This window comes from Parambassis ranga, chromosome 14 (genome assembly GCF_900634625.1).
Source record: "Parambassis ranga chromosome 14, fParRan2.1, whole genome shotgun sequence".
NCBI lineage: Eukaryota > Metazoa > Chordata > Actinopteri > Ambassidae > Parambassis > Parambassis ranga.
Window position 1 is genome coordinate 4,350,749 of NC_041034.1, and position 20,714 is coordinate 4,371,462.

A 20,714-nucleotide genomic window follows, 5' to 3' on the forward strand; every position below is an offset into this window, starting at 1 on the left:
ACTCAACACACAGGGCAGCTGCTCACCTTCCACTCTGAGAACAGCTGCTGCTTCTCTCCCTGTCTTTTCCTTTCTGATGTTGTCTGTATAAAAGCATGTTCTATCATATAAAAAGCCGTTTCCCTACTTTTCAAACGGAATCTCCTCGTACATGGCTGTGCCTGTGTTTCTCTGCCGGTAGCGATGTTAAATCAGCGTGAGTTCAGTCTGACAGCGTTTTATTTTGAAAATCCACCGGAAACGCTTTTATTCTGGTGCCTGACTTCCTGTCTGCTCGATGTAGTTGGTGCAGACAGAAAAAAAGGTTCGATCACCACAATCAAAACATACACTTATAAATATAAATAGCGTTACTCCTCCGCTTTGCTAGCCTCAGCTAAGAAGCTAACGCGAACGATGGCTAATGCTAATAGCAGCTACGCTAGCTTACGCAAATAACATCAAAGGCTCCAACAGATGCGTGGTAGAAGGGGGCGTTTTCCTGGTTACCACAGCGCTGCAGTACCGTTACTATAGTAACAGACCTAACAAAGCCAGTGGGTTTTTCGAGCGAGAGTAAAACACCGTAAAGAGAACCGTCGGCGCTGGTCGAAGCTGGAGGAGGTAACGTAAGTCCAGCTCATGCTAAAGCCTTACTGTTTGTCACATGGCCCCAGGTGAGGTTAGGCTGATGTTAAATCAACTTAGAAAAGTTGGGAGGTAGCTACTGTTTACTTTCAGTTACAGTAGACGGTATTATTTGTCTGAAGACATGTTGTTGCCTTTTCTGCTGCCTCCCCACACACAATGGACATGAGGAGATTCCTAACAAAGACACGGAGAGTTAGAGTTGTTTTCAGCATTAACCCATGTTGTAATAAGGGCCAGGTTAGCTCCTGTTAGCCTGCTAGCTTCAGCCTCGCCTAGCCAGTGCACATAGCCACCTGCTCCTATTCTTATCAGCAAGAATAAAACACATGTGATGGACCGTCAGGACACAGTGGAGCATTATATGAACAGGGACACACTGATGTAGCAGATGAGGCAGCGCATCATTATAAACACATCCACAAGGTTTGTTGTGAATTGAGCAGTTTTATAAGCAAATAAAAATAAAGACATGCATCTTTTTGTAAGTTAGTATTTTTAGTGGTTCAGTATTATCTGCATTAAGCAGTTTGGTTCATTTTTCTATGGGATTTGCCAGTTTTTTGTCTCTGTAAATGAGAGAAGGCCTCAGATATGGAGGCTGTTAGTGTAGTAGCACCAGTATGTTTGACAAAACTGTTGTTTCACTTGGAATTAGTTAGTTTGATTGCTGCAAAGCAATCAAACTATTGTTATTCTACGTCTTTATTAGTTTGATTGCCATGGCAATCAAACTCTTGTTATTCTACGTCTTTATTAGTTTGATTGCCGTTGCTAGGCAATCAAACTCTTGTTCTTCTACGTCTTTATTAGTTTGATTGCCGTTGCTAGGCAATCAAACAATCAAACACTTTGTTAGCTAACAAAGCCCCGTTACTATGGTAACGGTGCTAACAAAGCCAGTGGCTTTCTTCGGGCGAGCGTGGTCAAAGCTGGAGGAAGTAACGTTATTGTAAGTGTCCAACTCATGCTAAAGCCTTACTGTTTTCAGTGTTTCTGTATTATCTGCATTAAGCAGAGTTTGGTTCGTGGCCCAACAACTTTTTGAAACTCAGATGATGAGAGGACCACTGTGTTCAAACAAAATATACTGATGTTATTTCATTGATGATATATATATTTTAAAGCTCACTTATATTGGTTGTTAATTGAAAAGTAATGCACAATCTCTCCATCTCCATCTATATTTGAGGTTAGTACTGAGAGTGAGCCAGAGGCAGGGCCATCACGTAGGTCCAGTGAAGGAAGTTCTATTGCTAAGGTGAGTGATGACGGGAAAACTATCAGGTGAACAATTTTTTGTCTCTGTAAATGAGAGAAGGCGGCAGATATGGAGGTTTTGTATAATCTGTTAGTGTAGTAGCACCAGTATGGTTGACAAAACTGTTGTCTCACTTGGAATTAGTTTCTGTATGTCACCGTGTTTTAAAGGTAGGGTAGGAGATTTCATTCTGATGCACTTTTTGTTAAATTAGTGTAACTTCTCTTTACAATCCGATAGCAACCGATTAGTTCGGCAATTTAGCTTTAAAACGAAGAATATTGATCATCTGTGGAAGCTATAAAACACTAAAAACATCAGCCAATCTTACAAGGCGCACCTGCGCGTATAGTTGGCTGGTTCTCACTCTCTTCCTGCTCTGCGCGCACCAGAGACATAATGTAAAACCAAAAACAGAGAAGCAGAGCTGCCATATTTTCTAACTCGCCGCCATCTCCACATCTTCGACATCCCAGACATAAAAATCGTACCAGATGTAGAGCAACTTCTTGGGATTCTGACGGTGTTCTTATTTTTTGTCTAAAGTCTTCGGTTTGGAGAATATGAGACGTTGTTCGGAGGGTGGTTTTACATAGGAAATGCATTAGGAGGGGGAAAGAGAGAGCTGCAGTTAGGGGCAGCTGATAAACATTCCGGTTGCCATGGATGCAGGCAGGCAGGCAGGGCCGTTACCATGGTGACAGACTGACACACTAGAAGCATACAAAGCAGCCATATTTGTAGTCTTTATCAGACTTTAAGCATTATATCTGTCATATTGATGATCCTTCAGCTGTATACTACTTTTCCACATTCAAATCACACAGCCTGAGCTTCTTATAGTCTTATGGTATTATTCCACCCTCAGACCTTTCATATGGTATATTCACAGGCTATTCTTTAAGGTCGTGACTTCATACTGTTCTTGTCTTCAGCTGTTTCTCTTTCATATCTTCATAATATTAAAACATTTTCTACTTTTCCAGATAAGAGCTTCATCTTTGTAAATTCTTAACTGTGTTTCAGCAAATTAAGTTCAGATTGCAGATTCTCCAGCAATTTAGAGCAATCCTTCACATCAGTGTTCAAAGCAATGCTTCAGCTGCGGCAATCAAACTTGCATTTTCTTCAGGAAATGCTTTTCTAGTTTCTGTTTGTCACCGAGTTTTTGTTGAATCTGTCTCTGAAATAGTCATTAAGTGTTTACTTCTGTAGGTAAAATAGTTTAACACTGTTAAAATCACTGTTAAAATCCACAGGAAATCGCAACTACTTCATATTATTATATTTCATAATATACTTATGTACTTTTTTTCACCACCCACCCACAGAAGGTCCCCCCCCCCACATTTTTAATGCTTCCTACGCCACTGGAAGGACCGAGACTTGCAGTCACAGACAAAAGGCTTGAGAGCATGCAGCAGTTCGTTAAAGACGTCAGAGAGATGAAGCTCCTGGAAGAAAAACTCAGCGAGCCTCAGATGTCCAAGAAGGAGCAAAAAAATGCAGAAAAGAAGTTGCAGAAAGAACGTGAGGAGAGGGAGAAACAGGAGAAGAAGGATCGCAAGAAGAGGGAGAAACAAGAGAAGAAGGATCGTAAGGAGAGGGAGAAACAGGAAAAGAAAGAACGTAAGGAAAGGGAGAAACAGGAGAAGAAGGATCGCAAGGAGAGGGAGAAAGTGGAAAAGAAGCAACGTAAGGAGGCAGCAAAAAATCCTTCCAGATATGAGGAGCTGGTCTCTAACCTTTGCTCAGTCCAAAGCCAGCTAGAAACTGAGAAGCAGACTGTCCTGGAAAGAGACGGTCTGATCCACAAGCTGGCAGAAGAGAAGTGTTCCCTGCAAGAGGAGCTGGACCAGGCCAACCAGACTGTCCTGGAAAGAGACGGTCTGATCCACAAGCTGGCAGAAGAGAAGTGTTCCCTGCAAGAGGAGCTGGACCAGGCCAACCAGACTGTCCTGGAAAGAGACGGTCTGATCCACAAGCTGGCGGAAGAGAAGTGTTCCCTGCAAGAGGAGCTGGACCAGGCCAACCAGACTGTCCTGGAAAGAGACGGTCTGATCCACAAGCTGGCGGAAGAGAAGTGTTCCCTGCTAGAGGAGCTGGAACAGTCCATCGCTGAAACTGAAGACGTCAGCAAGGAACTGGACCAACGCACTAAAAAATGTGTGGAGTCATTAAATATGCTATGCATTCTGCAAGCTGACCTGGACAAGGCCCACCAGACTGTCCTGGAAAGAGACGGTCTGATCCACAAGCTGGCGGAAGAGAAGTGTTCCCTACAAGAGGAGCTGGACCAGGCCAACCAGACTGTCCTGGAAAGAGACGGTCTGATCCACAAGCTGGCGGAAGAGAAGTGTTCCCTGCAAGAGGAGCTGGACCAGGCCAACCAGACTGTCCTGGAAAGAGACGGTCTGATCCACAAGCTGGCGGAAGAGAAGTGTTCCCTGCAAGAGGAGCTGGACCAGGCCAACCAGACTGTCCTGGAAAGAGACGGTCTGATCCACAAGCTGGCGGAAGAGAAGTGTTCCCTGCAAGAGGAGCTGGACCAGGCCAACCAGACTGTCCTGGAAAGAGACAGTCTGATCCAAAAACTGGCAGAGGAGAAGTCTTCCTTAGAAGAGCAACTTCAAAAGGAGAGAGAAGACCTTCAGAACAGGCTTTCAGAGAGGGAAGCAGACATCATCTGTCTGCAGCAGTCTCTGGAACTCCAGCAGAAACAGACTGAAACATTAACACAACAGTTTCAGGCACAGTTGGACCAGGCCACCTCTGCAACCATGACCGAAGATGTCAGAAAGGCTGCTTTGCGGCAACTGGACCTATGCTTTGACAGATGTGAAGAGCTGGAAAATGGGATTTGGACACTGCAAAGCGACCTGGACCAGGCCAACCAGACTGTCCTGGAAAGAGACAGTCTGATCCAAAAACTGGCAGAGGAGAAGTCTTCCTTAGAAGAGCAACTTCAAAAGGAGAGAGAAGACCTTAAGAACAAGCTTTCAGAGAGGGAAGCAGACATCATCTGTCTGCAGCAGTCTCTGGAACTCCAGCAGAAACAGACTGAAACATTAACACAACAGTTTCAGGCACAGTTGGACCAGGCCACCTCTGCAACCATGACCGAAGATGTCAGAAAGGCTGCTTTGCGGCAACTGGACCTATGCTTTGACAGATGTGAAGAGCTGGAAAATGGGATTTGGACACTGCAAAGCGACCTGGACCAGGCCAACCAGACTGTCCTGGAAAGAGACAGTCTGATCCAAAAACTGGCAGAGGAGAAGTCTTCCTTAGAAGAGCACCTGGACCAGGCCAACCAGACTGTCCTGGAAAGAGATGGTCTGATCCAAAAACTGGCGGAAGAGAAGTGTTTCTTAGAGGAGGAGCTGAAAAGGAGGCTGCAGAAAGAAAAGAGAGAACAGGAGGAGGCAGCTGAGGCGGATAAGAGAGGACGGGAGGAAACACAGAAACTTCAAAACTTCAGTAAATTCTCAGATTTAAGTCCACCTCCAAGAAGAAGCCCTCTTGTCTCTCTCTCACACACACACTTTAAAAAAATAAAAAATAGCCTATAAGTGTCATTTTGTTAAATATTTAATAAGATATAACAATATAAATAATAACAGGTGGTGGTTCTGGTGTATTTACCATATGAGTGGTTCAAGTGCAGAACCTAATTAATGCTGACTGTGGTGTTAGGTAGAGATGGGGACTCGCAGTTTATTCATTAGGACTCGGGTCACACTTAATTTGACGCTCCTCGATTATAGCCAGGACTAGTGATGGCCAAATGAAGCAATCCATCTTCACTCACTGTTCTGCAGTAAGTCTGGATGGAATCTTGTGTTGTGTGAAATTCTTCTATGATGTCAAAACATTTGGAACACTTGATTTTTCATGCTATTGAGTATAAATTCCTAAATATAGCTTACAGAGATATAATCTCCTTTTAGATATAGATAAGAAACTTTATCAGTATATTCAAAAATTGAGCTAAAAAAATTGTAAAAAAAGATTGTATTGATTTTGTCACAGCAGACAGAAGATTTTGTTAATATTTATCCTAGGCTGAGGGGCAGATGAGCACAGACAGGCATGCTCTGAATAGAACGGAGTATTGACCCATCCAAAGTGTGAGAGACCGCAGCGTTATAATTAATATGATCAATTATTATGCAGCCACTGTGGAAAAAAACAGCAAAGCAGTCATAGCAACTAAAATCATTTGTTCATGTCCTTCAAAACAAACTTGCATAAAACAGGAAGGCCCTATTTTCATAAACAATGAACGATGTAAAAGACTATTCAGCCTGTTTATGTCCACAGCTGCAGTGAAACAGGCTGCAAACAGAACATGTAGACTCAAACTACAGGACATCTGAGGTTTGTGCATAAACCTTGTTTCATTAAACAAAGAGGTCATGCATTTGTATTCCTGTTCATGCTCTCTATGGTGGACTGGTCACGTTGATAACATCCTCCTGAATGGGCCGAATAAACACACAGAGATAACACAGATAACACTCAGCACACACTGGTTAAACTGACAGTTGCAGCCATGATCCCGATGGGCCGCGGTTTGTGTCTTCCTTCTCCAGCCACCGTCCACCAGCTGTTCTCTGTGGCACGAGATGCCAGCATCATCCCTGATATCTCCTTGGATCCCGTCCTCACAACCTTCCTGTCACTGGACTCCTCAGCAGCACTGCAGCATCGATATGGTTTCCTGCAGCGGGGTATGAGCAGAGAGCAGCAAGCGGCGTTCAGACAGAGCCTGATCGGAGAGCTGGGGGGCAGCAGGGTCACCTATGGAGGAGTAGGGGTCATTGCTCTGGCTCTGTCCATGCTTTTTGACCAGGTTGCCCAACATGTAGGCAAAGCTGTTCAGTTTTGTGTGTTTTTTGTAGAAAAAAAAATCAAAAATTGTTGTCTTATCAGGTCCGAGTGCAAGGATCATCCACAGAGGGCCATCTATCAACGCAGGGACCCCAGGCCATGATGATTTTTGGCATCAGTACCTCTTCAAGAATTGGCCAGCTAATTAACAGCTACCTCCGCCTCATTCTTGGCATCGCCAACAACCAGGAGACAATGGCCGAAACCACGGAGCTCTACGACAGTTTGCTGAAACTTGAACTGCTTGATCATTATGAGAGGATGATTAACAAGAAGAGAATGAGCTCAGTGTCCATGCAGCAGTGGTTGGCAGGAGAAGCTTTTCACCTGCACCTGAGACTGCACCAGGTAAGGACGGGCAGGCGAAAACTCCAGATGAAACATGTCAATGACCATATGGTGCAGTATCCACATGCTTTTTTGTGCCTTAAACTGTTGCCTACATTACCCACAATGCAACTTAACTAGTAAGAGCTCTGTTATGTCTGACAAGGTGCTAAAAAACAGACAAGCTCAGATATACTTTTGTTCTTCTTCCAACAGGTCCGTCTGAACTCTGTGCCTTTGGGATCTGCTAAATCACTGCGTTTTTCTTATAAGACAGGACTGAATCACCTGATTCAGGGCTACGCAGCTTATCTGCGCAGAAACATCCAGGAGACTGCAGCTCCAGGCCCACATCACACTGCAATCAATGCAGCCAGTGGTCCAAAAGAAACCAGTGCAACCAATACAACATGCTCCAGCAGTGTCCTTTTTAATATTAGTTTGGTCAGTCCAAGTGTCTCGGCTGATATATTCAATGACTCTACCACACCCAATTCAACTGCTGGAAGCTGTAAAACTCATGGCTCCACAGAGGACGTTGGACTCAACGAAGACAGGAAGGGAAACAATGACACCACTGTAGGTATGATAAATAAAAACACACTCAATATTTCTGCTGGGGACAGCAGGAAGGAGGAAGAACACATGTTAGTCATCGAGCCTTGGAGAAACGTCAGTCACAACGTGCAGCACCATCCCTGTGAGTCTTCGGCCATTCAGCAAGCTCTGGTGACCCGCATTATCAACGCTCAGGACCTGGAGCGGAACAGAAACTTTTTCATTTACCGAGAGAAAGCCTTCCAGAACCTCCTCAGACAGAGGGAGGACTTTGAGCTGAGGTCAAATTAGATCATACATCACAGGCAGATCATATTCATTGATCATGCACTTGTTGAATTAATGTAGATGAAGTATGGATGTCCTCAGATGTCACCTGGAGTCAGGTGAACCATCTCCAGCTTAACACCTCAAAGACTAAGGAGCTGGTCATCGACTTCAGGAAGTCCAGCCCACAGCCACGTCCAGTGACCGTCAGGGACGACGAGGTGGAGATTGTAGGCAACTACAAGTACCTCGGGTTGTGGCTGGACAACAAGCTGGACTGGACATGCTCTACAGATCACCTGTACAAGAAGGGCCAGAGCCGACTGTACTTCCTGCGAAGACTGGGAGCCTTCAACATCTGCAGGAAACTCCTGTGGATGTTCTACCAGTCTGTGGTGGCCAGTACACTTTTTTATGCTGTTGTCTGTTGGGGGGGTAACATAAACAAAAGGTGTGCTAACAGGCTGGACAGACTTATCAGGCGGGCCGGCTCTGTGGTCGGCATGAAGCTGGACTCCCTGGTGACAGTGGCAGAGAGGAGAACCCTAAGAAAACTCCTGGCTATTGTAGACGATGCCAGTCATCCTCTGCACACTGTCATCAGCGCTCAGAGGAGCCAGAACAGTCACAGGCTGCTCCTCCCCAAGAGCAGGACCAACAGACTCAGAGACTCCTTTGTCCCCCGATCCATCAAACTCTACAACTCTGCTTTTGGCAGGAGGGGGAGAAGGAAGGGAGGAGCACAGCCCGCCTGATACAACACACGTGCAATAATTTACATGTGCAATAATCCTGTACCATTTATGCTGCTGTGCAATGTTTGTTTACATTTACTGCACTATAATACATTACCATTTATGCTGCTGTGCAAATTTTTTGTACACAATTCCTTTACATTACTGCACTATATCACATGACAATCTATGCTGGTGTGCAATGTTTGTAAATAATTCCTCTTATCCTTTATTTTTTACTGCACTATATTCTATTTTATTCTATTTTATCTTATTCTATTTAACTCTTGCTCTGACTGTTGGTGTTGTAGTGCTGCTGGTACCCAAATTTCCCCGAGGGACCTTCCCAAAGGGATTAATAAAGTATATTCTATTCTATTCTATTCTAAAAGAAAACAAACTGTTTTGACATTTCATTTATTTGTAGTATTACATGTGAAACTGATGCAAAGTAAAATAAAACATTACGGGTGTTCTCAGATTCTGTAAACAAATATCTAACAGTCTGCATCTAATGTATTGAATAAATCAAATTAAAAACAGCATTGTGTATCTGTAGAGGGCGCCATCACCCACCTCTCCTCACCGGAAGCCAGCAGAGGAGAAGAAGAAGAATCTCTCCTCCCGCCCCTTCAAACGTTGTTGTTGAATTGCTGCTGCGCTGCATGCGCGAGAAGTGCTTCACTTCCGCACACTAATATGAACAGTATATACGAAGACCACAGCTAAAGACCACAGCTATCCGGAGGTATGTGATTTTGTTGTATAACTTTTATCAAACGCTGTTTCTACTTCAGCTAGCTAAACTGCTCTCCGGGCTTAGCTCGCGGTTAGCTGCGTGCGGTGAAACAAAGTAAAGGGAAAGTGTTGGAAGGTTGCTGAACAACAGTTAAAGTGTGTCACCTTATCAGGAAATATATGTAACGTTACTACTACTGGACACAGAAGTATTTAATTTACTTCACGGGAGGAGTTACTTACTTCTAGTAGTGACTGCGCACGTTAGCTTGTTTGCTACAATGCTAACAATCGAAGGAGTGGCTTTATTTCCTGGTAGGTTGTGTTTCATAAACATACCCCCAAAAAAGAAAAACGCTAATTTGGCGGACTGTTGTTTTAAATGTAATTACCCAAAACAGTGAACGACTTTATCTGTACACTGTCTGAATTAACTACGTGCCTAGAAGACAACTGAACAGTCAATAGAAAGACTCTCAGGTGTATTACAGGTAAGCTAGCTAGTTTTGCTATTGGGCTGCATCTAACAATGCTAATAGCGCTGAGTCAGACTAGTGATGGGAAATATACAGAGCTCAGTGTTGTCAATGAAACAATATTTTTGAAAACAAGCGCTCGACAGTTAGTATTTTCCCCCCCAATCATTATTTTATCACTTTGTGTTTTAAATAAAGCTTTATGTAGCTGTCGGAGACTCGGAACCGACGTTTGGGCTGTGTCGGAAGTAGCCCGGTCAGCTATGAATGAGCACCCGACATGTGCGTGTCGTGACTCGTGTGTTTCGTTTTTGTTGAACAGGGAGCTACAGAACAAAGAATCACACCTCACTGAGAGAGAATGTCATTAATGTTTGTTATCATCTTTCTCTTTTTAAGTCTCATACTGAGTGAATGTGCTGTCTGTTTTACATATGGACACATGGAACCGCATGGTTGTGATTAAATGACACGTGTCAGTTTTTTTCTCTCTATGAAACATGCTGAACTATAATAAAACTCTTAAGTACTGTCAGACCTGGCTGGATGGCATTAAGGAGCCATACAACGACTATACATTATTTACAATATTACATTATTAATTATTAATTGTAACCGGAAGGTTACTGGACAACCCTGCTATACTTGGGCAAGACACTTTACCTGCATAGCCTCCAGTGTACTCACTGGTGTATGGCACTCTTTGCTGGGCTGCCTTAAGCAATTTCCCCATTGTGGGACTAATACAGGTTTCAAATTTTATTTATTAAAATATAGATATTACTGTTTTCTATTGGTCATTGATAAACTTTTGTTTTTCTTTTTGCTACAGAAAAATGATACAGTTATCACTTTTCGTCCACAAGGTAAGGAACATTCGAGGCATTTCATGCAGCAATGTCATAAATATTTACTCAACAATTTGATCACATATTTACTCACTAACAGTGATTGCACCTCCATCAGCTGACATCTAACCTAGACTCTAACTAAAGCTTTTAAATTACACCTTCAACAGGCACATTGACTCTTAAATTAGTGATTTCTGAGCCTGGATTTACTTACAGTGGCTTGCAAAAGTATTCATACCCCTTGAACTTTTCCACATTTTCTCACATTATGCAAAAGTATTCAGCCCCCCTGAGGCAATACGTTGTGGAACCCCCTTTTGCTGCAATTATAGCTGCAAGTCTTTTGGGGTATGTCTCAGTTTTCAGATCTTGCCACAGATTCTCGATTGTATTTAGGTCTGGACTTTGACTGGGTCATTCTAACACATTAATATGTTTCATTTTAAACCATTCCACTGTAGCTTTGGCTTTATGTTTAGGGTTGTTGTCCTGTTGGAAGGTGAATCTCCGCCCCAGTATCAAGTGATTTGCAGACTCCAACAGGTTTTCCTCCAAGATTGCCCTGTATTTGGCTCCATCCATCTTCCCATCAACTCTGACCTGCTTCCCTGTCCCTGCTGAAGAGAAGCAGCCCCAGAGCACGATGCTGCCACCACCATGTTTGACAGTGGGTATGGTGTGTTCAGAGTGATGTGCAGTGTTAGGTTTCCGCCACATATAGCGTTTTGCATTTAGGCCAAAAAGTTCAATTTTGGTCTCATCTGACCAGAGTGCCTTCTTCCACATGATTGCTAGGTCACTCACATGGCTTCTGGCAAACTGCAAACAGGACTTCTTGTGGTTTTCTTTAACAATGGCTTTCTTAATGCCACTCTTCAATTAAGTCCAGATTTGTGCAGTGCATGACTGATGGTTGTCCCATGGACAGATTCCCCCACCTTAGCTGTAGATCTCTGCAATTCATCCACAGTCACTATGGGCCTCTTGGCTGCGTCTCTGATCAGTGCTCTCCTTGTTTGGCCTGTTAGTTTAGGTGGATGACCATGTCTCAGTAGGTTTACAGTTGTGCCATACTCCTTCCATTCGCCGATGATGGACTGAACAGTGGTCTGTGAGATGTTCAAAGCTTGGGAAATCTTTGTATAGCCTAACCCTGCTTTAAATATCACCACAACTTTATTCCTGACCTGTCTGCTGTGTTCCTTGCACTTCATGATGCTGTTTGTGCCCCAGTATTCTCTAAACAAACCACAGAGGCCGTCACAGAACAGCTGTATTTGGACTGAGATTAAATTACACACAGGTTGACTGTATCTAGTCATTAGGTCAACATTCGATCAGTCAGAAATCATCAGGCAACTTCTGAAGGCAATTGGATGCATTCAGAGAAAAGGGGGCTGAATACTTTTGCACACTGCACCTTTCAGTTTTTTATTTGTAAAAAAAAAAAATTAACTCATGTTTAACTTTCTTTCTACGTCACAACTGTATGCCACTTTGTGTTGGTCTTTCACATAACATTCCAATAAAATATATTTATTTTTGTGGGAATAATGTGAGAAAATGTGGAAAAGTTCAAGGGGTATGAATACTTTTGCAAGCCACTGTACAGGCATCCCAGATTAGAGTGTAGAAAGTAATGTTGTGCCCTACTTTGCTTGGATGACTTGGACAGTGTGATTTAATTTTACAATACAGGGCTCTAGACTAACTTTTTGCACTGGTTGCACTGGTGTGCCTAACTTTTTTTCTTGTGCACCGGCACAAAATGTAGGTGCACCGCATCACACTTAATCCATATATTTTTGTACGCATCAGTACATTTTGTACATATGAACGGGCTTAATAATCACATATCATCCTAAAATGAATTTGGACCTTGTGTAATGAACACAATACTTTTTAAATGGGCGTTTGTCATGTAACCATGTACTGTAACTCCTTAAAACGAGTGAATCAGCCTTCATGAATGCAACCACACAGGTCAAATAATACTGTCCGTCAGACCTGTTCTGTCTGTTATAATGCTACGAGCACGTCACGCCCCCTCCCTGAACATTACCGGCTCGTTATCATCACTCATTCAGGTCAACAGCACATTAGCAAAACCTGCATAGTAGCAACAAATCTTCCTCCGCCGCTACATGTTCACCTAAACTGAAGTTTCTGCTGTTCAGCAGCGAAATGTGTCTGTGTGTTCACGCGGTGCAATGAGAGGGCCGTATGAGGAGTTATACACACAAAAGTCCGGGCCGAAACAAACTTGTTCTTGTTCTCGTCACCTCGGGTAACGTGGAGTATAGAAAAAGCTTTAGCACACAGCATCAGCTCTGCACAGCTTATGTCCACGTTCTTCTTCTTCTGGATTTCCTGCGGTCTCGGCTGACTACAGCAGACACGTTTTCAAAAATACACACACGGGGGTCCCATCCTTCACTGTCTCTGATTGGTTTAGACCACGATATGAGCCTGATGTGTGTCTGTTGTTCAGAGTAATTTGGCTCATTAGATTATGATCAGTCAAAACAAGAGTAATGTCAGTTTGGTAACCTTTTTATTTATAATTTTATGTGGAAACAGTATAGTTCAGTTTTCCTAAATATATAAATGAAACGGTGAGTCCTTCATATGGAGCATTTCTTGTAAGCTGTTTTTTTTTTAATGCCTGTTCTTTTGTTGTTTATAGAGTCAGTTTTTGAACGATGGAGTCAGATCCCACTTGAAATCAAAAAGGAGGCTGGACAGCGGATGAAAATCTGTGTCTTTTGGCTTCCTATTCTATTGCAGCGGGACGAGTCCAGCAATGCTGTTTGCTGGGCTGCAGAAATAGGTCTAATCAGCTCAAAGTAAGCATTGCTAGCAGCCAACAATACTTCCTGACTGTTTCAGGATGCTAATAAGTTTGTCATTGTCTCTTTGTAGGAACACAGAGGACCTACGTCTGAAGCACCTGCGCAAGATTGAGACAGTGGAGACAATCCTCAGAGCCTTGGAGCAAGGATCTGTAAGTTAACTGAGCCAGAGACTAAAGTTAGTGCCACCATCTCTGCCCATGAGCACAACTAGTGCAGCTCCAATAATTGTCTTAGATGCTGTGTGTGTGGATTTTGAGTTGAGTTGAGAAGGGCCAAAACAATGCTACCACATAAACATGTTCATAAGGAAATCAGGAATATTTGAAGATGGCAAATCAATAAAGAATATAGATAAGGGCAAAATGTGTGAGTTTCTGCTGATGAACATTTGTTTACCATCATTTTAGAACATTGTTTTTGGTTTAAAATGCTGCTTTGTTTTCTGTTCTAGTTGAAAAAGGACCAAAGCAAACATGTTAAACTTGGTAAGTGTTTTTTTTTTCTCAGGGTAGAAAATATAAATTTGAACACATCTGTGTGTGTGTGTAAGGATCAGGGTTGTTGAATTGAACTTGTGGGTGTTGCAGCATCGCACCGTTGAGGTTTTGGATGATGCCTTACGCTGGTTGGAGCAAACGGGAGAACCTGACGTACGCACTCGCCTGATGGATCTCGGCCACGGACACACCTGCTTCACAGCTCTTCACTTTATCTTCACAGAGTGTAGGTTACAGTCATGCTCAGCGCTCTGCTTTCATTCACTCACTCTTCTCGTCATTCATGTGAAGCTATTGATTCTTGTTTTGTTTAGTTGCCAAGTATATTCAAGACATGGGAGGACGCCATGAAAAGACCATGAAGTCACTGATGGCTAAACCTGGAAGTTATTCTATAGAATAAATAATATAATATTATATTTATATAATAATATAAAGAAAGCCTAGAGAAGGTTCAGCCTCTTCCTCATGAGCAAGAGGAACAGTTAACTCTGCTCAAGGACAGTAACGAAGAGCTCTCTTTAAAGGTTTCTGAACAGCAGAACCCCATCAACTCCCTGCCGGCTGAAAAAACTCTCCATGAACAAGTGAAGGAGAGCGAAGCCAGGCTCAGACAGAAGGAGGTCCAAAAGGAGGAGGACGCAACATCTGAACTCCTCACAAAGGGGTCCTCTAGGAAGGAGCTGAAAAAGGCTAAGAGGCTGCAGAAACAACAGAGAAAGCAGGAGAATAGAAAGAAAGAAGAGGAACTCCTCACACTCCTGTTCTATAAAAACACCATCGTGGCTGCAGAGACGAGAAGAGTATGATGAACCAGACCTGCAGTATAAAACAAAGAAGAACAAAGTGAATAAGAGGGTAAAAATTAAATTATAAATTAGGGTTCAGGACATAGAGGCCATTATAACAACACAACAACACTCTAAATGATGGAGCTGAAGCCATATGTCCAGCAGTGACCTGAGAGTGACATCATTCAGGTAATAAAAATATGAATCACTGACAGTTTACTTGCTGTTTCTCCTGCACGACGATGATCCTAAACGTCCTACCTCTGTACATAGAACTGCACATTTTGCTTATTTTATTTTTCCTATTGCTTATTCATATTTTTATTTATTCTTATGCTTAAGTCTACTGTTTCTTTTTTATCTTAATTTAGTTGTGTATAAAGTCATATGAAGGGAACTCGCAAAGTAAGAACTTCATTGCTCAGTGTAACTGTAAAGTGCTGTGCATTTGACAATAAACTTCTTGAATCTTGAATCCTCAGTCCGAAACATTTACACAATCACCAACATGATGTGTAACTAAGATCGTGCTGTAATGTGACTTTCACACCGAGGCCTGTCCTGGTGAAAAGCGCCATGTTAGCTCATTTAATGGAGGAGCTGAAGAAGACTGGACTCCAAGCTGCTCCTGCTGATCATTTATGTTAGGAATAAAACCCAAAATATCAGCTGTTGATCACTCAAGTGCTTTTATTCCTGCAGGAAGGAGCAGTCACATACACAGACAGTTGCCTCTGTAGGAGTGCTCAAGGTCTTTTCAGAGCAGCTCCCTTCTTATACCCTCTGTTATCTAACAGACACAGCTTCTCAGAATACACACATCTTAGAATAGGCACAAGCACAATCATATATGACAGTAACATATCATGTATGAGATCATAGGTGTAACATCACATATATTTCCATAGTAAGACATATGGATAGACTGTCTCCACAAAGTCCAGCAGGCCATGCTGCTGACACAGGTTAGGTTGTTTCCAGAATTCTTCCAACATAACCCTGTTTATACAAAGTATAACAATAATAAAAGGAAGAATTAAGTCAAACACACACACAAGCTTTGGATATAATGCATGTTAAAATGTGATTAGACAGTAAAATAAGCATGTAAGCTTCAAGATATAGATTCGAAATAATTAAGGACTGTAATAAAAGAATAATAACAAACAGCAATAACAAAAACAAAATCCTGACTCTGTTATTCATTATTTTTACCAACCAGGACGTCATCAACTTGCAACTTCATCTCTGATCTTCAGCAAGTGAATAATTAAGACTTACAGTTCAACTTCAGAGAACATACAGACTTTGTTGTTTGTGAGGTGCACACCAGGGTCATCAGACAAGATAGAACTCTCATCACCGTTTTGTTCCCTTTTATTTCCACCCACACCCCACAAAATTAACATTTAGTCAAAGCAGTGTCAAATAGTCTTACAGTTGTGCAAAAAAATCTCAGATTTTTACTTGTTTTTTTCCAGAATTCGACAATTCTGAGGGAAAAAAGTCTCAGTAAATTCTCAGATTTAAGTCCACCTCCAAGAAGAAGCCCTCTTGTCTCTCTCTCACACACACACTTTAAAAAAATAAAAAATAGCCTATAAGTGTCATTTTGTTAAATATTTAATAAGATATAACAATATAAATAATAACAGGTGGTGGTTCTGGTGTATTTACCATATGAGTGGTTCAAGCGCAGAACCTAATTAATGCTGACTGTGGTGTTAGGTAGAGATGGGGACTCGCAGTTTATTCATTAGGACTCGGGTCACACTTAATTTGACGCTCCTCGATTATAGCCAGGACTAGTGATGGCCAAATGAAGCAATCCATCTTCACTCACTGTTCTGCAGTAAGTCTGGATGGAATCTTGTGTTGTGTGAAATATCTTCCAGGTTCAAGCCTCAAGTCACTGACGGCAAGTCTAAGTCAAGTCTCTTAATGTTCAGTGTTCGTGTTTAATGGTGTTTAATAGTGTCTAAAATGCCAATGTGACTGTTCCGTTCAGTTGCAGGGATACTTTCTTCATTTCTGGTTTTGTAATTCTTCTATGATGTCAAAACATTTGGAACACTTGATTTTTCATGCTATTGAGTATAAATTCCTAAATATAGCTTACAGAGATATAATCTCCTTTTAGATATAGATAAGAAACTTTATCAGTATATTCAAAAATTGAGCTAAAAAAAATTGTAAAAAAAGATTGTATTGATTTTGTCACAGCAGACAGAAGATTTTGTTAATATTTATCCTAGGCTGAGGGGCAGATGAGCACAGACAGGCATGCTCTGAATAGAACGGAGTATTGACCCATCCAAAGTGTGAGAGACCGCAGCGTTATAATTAATATGATCAATTATTATGCAGCCACTGTGGAAAAAAACAGCAAAGCAGTCATAGCAACTAAAATCATTTGTTCATGTCCTTCAAAACAAACTTGCATAAAACAGGAAGGCCCTATTTTCATAAACAATGAACGATGTAAAAGACTATTCAGCCTGTTTATGTCCACAGCTGCAGTGAAACAGGCTGCAAACAGAACATGTAGACTCAAACTACAGGACATCTGAGGTTTGTGCATAAACCTTGTTTCATTAAACAAAGAGGTCATGCATTTGTATTCCTGTTCATGCTCTCTATGGTGGACTGGTCACGTTGATAACATCCTCCTGAATGGGCCGAATAAACACACAGAGATAACACAGATAACACTCAGCACACACTGGTTAAACTGACAGTTGCAGCCATGATCCCGATGGGCCGCGGTTTGTGTCTTCCTTCTCCAGCCACCGTCCACCAGCTGTTCTCTGTGGCACGAGATGCCAGCATCATCCCTGATATCTCCTTGGATCCCGTCCTCACAACCTTCCTGTCACTGGACTCCTCAGCAGCACTGCAGCATCGATATGGTTTCCTGCAGCGGGGTATGAGCAGAGAGCAGCAAGCGGCGTTCAGACAGAGCCTGATCGGAGAGCTGGGGGGCAGCAGGGTCACCTATGGAGGAGTAGGGGTCATTGCTCTGGCTCTGTCCATGCTTTTTGACCAGGTTGCCCAACATGTAGGCAAAGCTGTTCAGTTTTGTGTGTTTTTTGTAGAAAAAAAATCAAAAATTGTTATCTTATCAGGTCCGAGTGCAAGGATCATCCACAGAGGGCCATCTATCAACGCAGGGACCCCAGGCCATGATGATTTTTGGCATCAGTACCTCTTCAAGAATTGGCCAGCTAATTAACAGCTACCTCCGCCTCATTCCTGGCATCGCCAACAACCAGGAGACAATGGCCGAAACCATGGAGCTCTACGACAGTTTGCTGAAACTTGAACTGCTTGATCATTATGAGAGGATGATTAACAAGAAGAGAATGAGCTCAGTGTCCATGCAGCAGTGGTTGGCAGGAGCAGCTTTTCACCTGCACCTGAGACTGCACCAGGTAAGGACGGGCAGGCGAAAACTCCAGATGAAACATGTCAATGACCATATGGTGCAGTATCCACATGCTTTTTTGTGCCTTAAACTGTTGCCTACATTACCCACAATGCAACTTAACTAGTAAGAGCTCTGTTATGTCCGACAAGGTGCTAAAAAACAGACAAGCTCAGATATACTTTTGTTCTTCTTCCAACAGGTCCGTCTGAACTCTGTGCCTTTGGGATCTGCTAAATCACTGCGTTTTTCTTATAAGACAGGACTGAATCACCTGATTCAGGGCTACGCAGCTTATCTGCGCAGAAACATCCAGGAGACTGCAGCTCCAGGCCCACATCACACTGCAATCAATGCAGCCAGTGGTCCAAAAGAAACCAGTGCAACCAATACAACATGCTCCAGCAGTGTCCTTTTTAATATCAGTTTGGTCAGTCCAAGTGTCTCGGCTGATATATTCAATGACTCTACCACACCCAATTCAACTGCTGGAAGCTGTAAAACTCATGGCTCCACAGAGGACGTTGGACTCAACGAAGACAGGAAGGGAAACAATGACACCACTGTAGGTATGATAAATAAAAACACACTCAATATTTCTGCTGGGCACAGCAGGAAGGAGGAAGAACACATGTTAGTCATCGAGCCTTGGAGAAACGTCAGTCACAACGTGCAGCACCATCCCTGTGAGTCTTCGGCCATTCAGCAAGCTCTGGTGACCCGCATTATCAACGCTCAGGACCTGGAGCGGAACAGAAACTTTTTCATTTACCGAGAGAAAGCCTTCCAGAACCTCCTCAGACAGAGGGAGGACTTTGAGCTGAGGTCAAATTAGATCATACATCACAGGCAGATCATATTCATTGATCATGCACTTGTTGAATTAATGTAGATGAAGTATGGATGTCCTCAGATGTCACCTGGAGTCAGGTGAACCATCTCCAGCTTAACACCTCAAAGACTGAGGAGCTGGTCATCGACTTCAGGAAGTCCAGCCCACAGCCACGTCCAGTGACCGTCAGGGACGACGAGGTGGAGATTGTAGGCAACTACAAGTACCTCGGGTTGTGGCTGGACAACAAGCTGGACTGGACATGCTGTACAAGAAGGGCCAGAGCCGACTGTACTTCCTGCGAAGACTGGGAGCCTTCAACATCTGCAGGAAACTCCTGTGGATGTTCTACCAGTCTGTGGTGGCCAGTACACTTTTTTATGCTGTTGTCTGTTGGGGGGGTAACATAAACAAAAGGTGTGCTAACAGGCTGGACAGACTTATCAGGCGGGCCGGCTCTGTGGTCGGCATGAAGCTGGACTCGCTGGTGACAGTGGCAGAGAGGAGAACACTAAGAAAACTACTGGCTATTGTGGACGATGCCAGTCATCCTCTGCACACTGTCATCAGCGCTCAGAGGAGCCAGAACAGTCACAGGCTGCTCCTCCCCAAGAGCAGGACCAACAGACTCAGAGACTCCTTTGACCCCCGATCCATCAAACTCTACAACTCTGCTTTTGGCAGGAGGGGGAGAAGGAAGGGAGGAGCACAGCCCGCCTGATACAACACACGTGCAATAATTTACATGTGCAATAATCCTGTACCATTTATGCTGCTGTGCAATGTTTGTTTACATTTACTGCACTATACTACATTACCATTTATGCTGCTGTGCAAATTTTTTGTACACAATTCCTTTACATTACTGCACTATATCACATGACAATCTATGCTGGTGTGCAATGTAAATAATTCCTCTTATCCTTTATTTTTTACTGCACTATATTCTATTTTATTCTATTTTATCTTATTCTATTTAACTCTTGCTCTGACTGTTGGTGTTGTAGTGCTGCTGGTACCCAAATTTCCCCGAGGGACCTTCCCAAAGGGATTAATAAAGTATATTCTATTCTATTCTATTCTAAAAGAAAACAAACTGTTTTGACATTTCATTTATTTGTAGTATTACATGTGAAACTGATGCAAAGTAAAATAAAACATCACGGGTGTTCTCAGATTCTGTAAACAAATATCTACAGTCTGCATCTAATGTATTGAATAAATCAAATTAAAAACAGCATTGTGTATCTGTAGAGGGCGCCATCACCCACCTCTCCTCACCGGAAGCCAGCAGAGGAGAAGAAGAAGAATCTCTCCTCCCGCCCCTTCAAACGTTGTTGTTGGATTGCTGCTGCGCTGCATGCGCGAGAAGTGCTGCACTTCCGCACACTAATATGAACAGTATACACGAAGACCACAGCTAAAGACCACAGCTATCCGGAGGTATGTGATTTTGTTGTATAACTTTTATCAAACGCTGTTTCTACTTCAGCTAGCTAAACTGCTCTCCGGGCTTAGCTCGCGGTTAGCTGCGTGCGGTGAAACAAAGTAAAGGGAAAGTGTTGGAAGGTTGCTGAACAACA

The 20,714-nt window shown here is 42.8% G+C and overlaps 3 protein-coding genes across 6 annotated transcripts in view; all 3 read left to right on the forward strand.

Moving 5' to 3' along the window:
- Positions 1-569: 569 nt before the first annotated feature.
- LOC114446124 (uncharacterized) lies at positions 570-8,156 on the forward strand. Of its 3 annotated transcripts, XM_028421574.1 has the most exons (4): positions 570-608; positions 6,484-6,755; positions 6,824-7,129; positions 7,325-8,156. In XM_028421574.1, exons 2-4 carry the CDS (start codon positions 6,624-6,626, stop codon positions 7,955-7,957), a joined length of 1,071 nt encoding a protein of 356 aa, XP_028277375.1. In that variant the 5' UTR covers positions 570-608; positions 6,484-6,623; the 3' UTR covers positions 7,958-8,156. The 3 variants fall into 3 exon arrangements, with proteins under 3 accessions (XP_028277375.1, XP_028277373.1, XP_028277374.1); XM_028421572.1 differs by lacking the exon at positions 570-608 and having other exon boundaries at positions 5,428-6,755; XM_028421573.1 differs by lacking the exon at positions 570-608 and having other exon boundaries at positions 5,428-6,743.
- Positions 1,827-20,714, forward strand: part of LOC114446461 (protein MNN4-like) — a 33,526-nt gene continuing 14,638 nt past the window's right edge. Inside the window, exon 1 of the mRNA XM_028422106.1 lies at positions 1,827-1,888. The gene's annotated coding sequence lies outside the window, so the exon portion shown is untranslated. The remainder of the gene's footprint in view (positions 1,889-20,714) is intronic.
- On the forward strand, positions 16,510-19,285 carry LOC114446122 (uncharacterized). 2 transcript variants are annotated; one of them, XM_028421567.1, is made up of 3 exons: positions 16,510-17,933; positions 18,001-18,306; positions 18,502-19,285. In XM_028421567.1, exons 1-3 carry the CDS (start codon positions 17,622-17,624, stop codon positions 19,132-19,134), a joined length of 1,251 nt encoding a protein of 416 aa, XP_028277368.1. In that variant the 5' UTR covers positions 16,510-17,621; the 3' UTR covers positions 19,135-19,285. The 2 variants fall into 2 exon arrangements, with proteins under 2 accessions (XP_028277368.1, XP_028277370.1); XM_028421569.1 differs by having other exon boundaries at positions 16,510-17,921.

Coding starts and splice junctions, on each gene's coding strand:
- LOC114446124 (XM_028421572.1), top strand. CDS start 6,444: ATGATCCCGATGGGCCGCGGTTTGTGTCTTCCTTCTCCAGCCACCGTC. Junction 6,756..6,823: donor TTGACCAGGTTGCCCAACAT/GTAGGCAAAGCT, acceptor TTGTCTTATCAG/GTCCGAGTGCAAGGATCATC. Junction 7,130..7,324: donor TGCACCTGAGACTGCACCAG/GTAAGGACGGGC, acceptor TTCTTCCAACAG/GTCCGTCTGAACTCTGTGCC.
- LOC114446122 (XM_028421567.1), top strand. CDS start 17,622: ATGATCCCGATGGGCCGCGGTTTGTGTCTTCCTTCTCCAGCCACCGTC. Junction 17,934..18,000: donor TTGACCAGGTTGCCCAACAT/GTAGGCAAAGCT, acceptor TTATCTTATCAG/GTCCGAGTGCAAGGATCATC. Junction 18,307..18,501: donor TGCACCTGAGACTGCACCAG/GTAAGGACGGGC, acceptor TTCTTCCAACAG/GTCCGTCTGAACTCTGTGCC.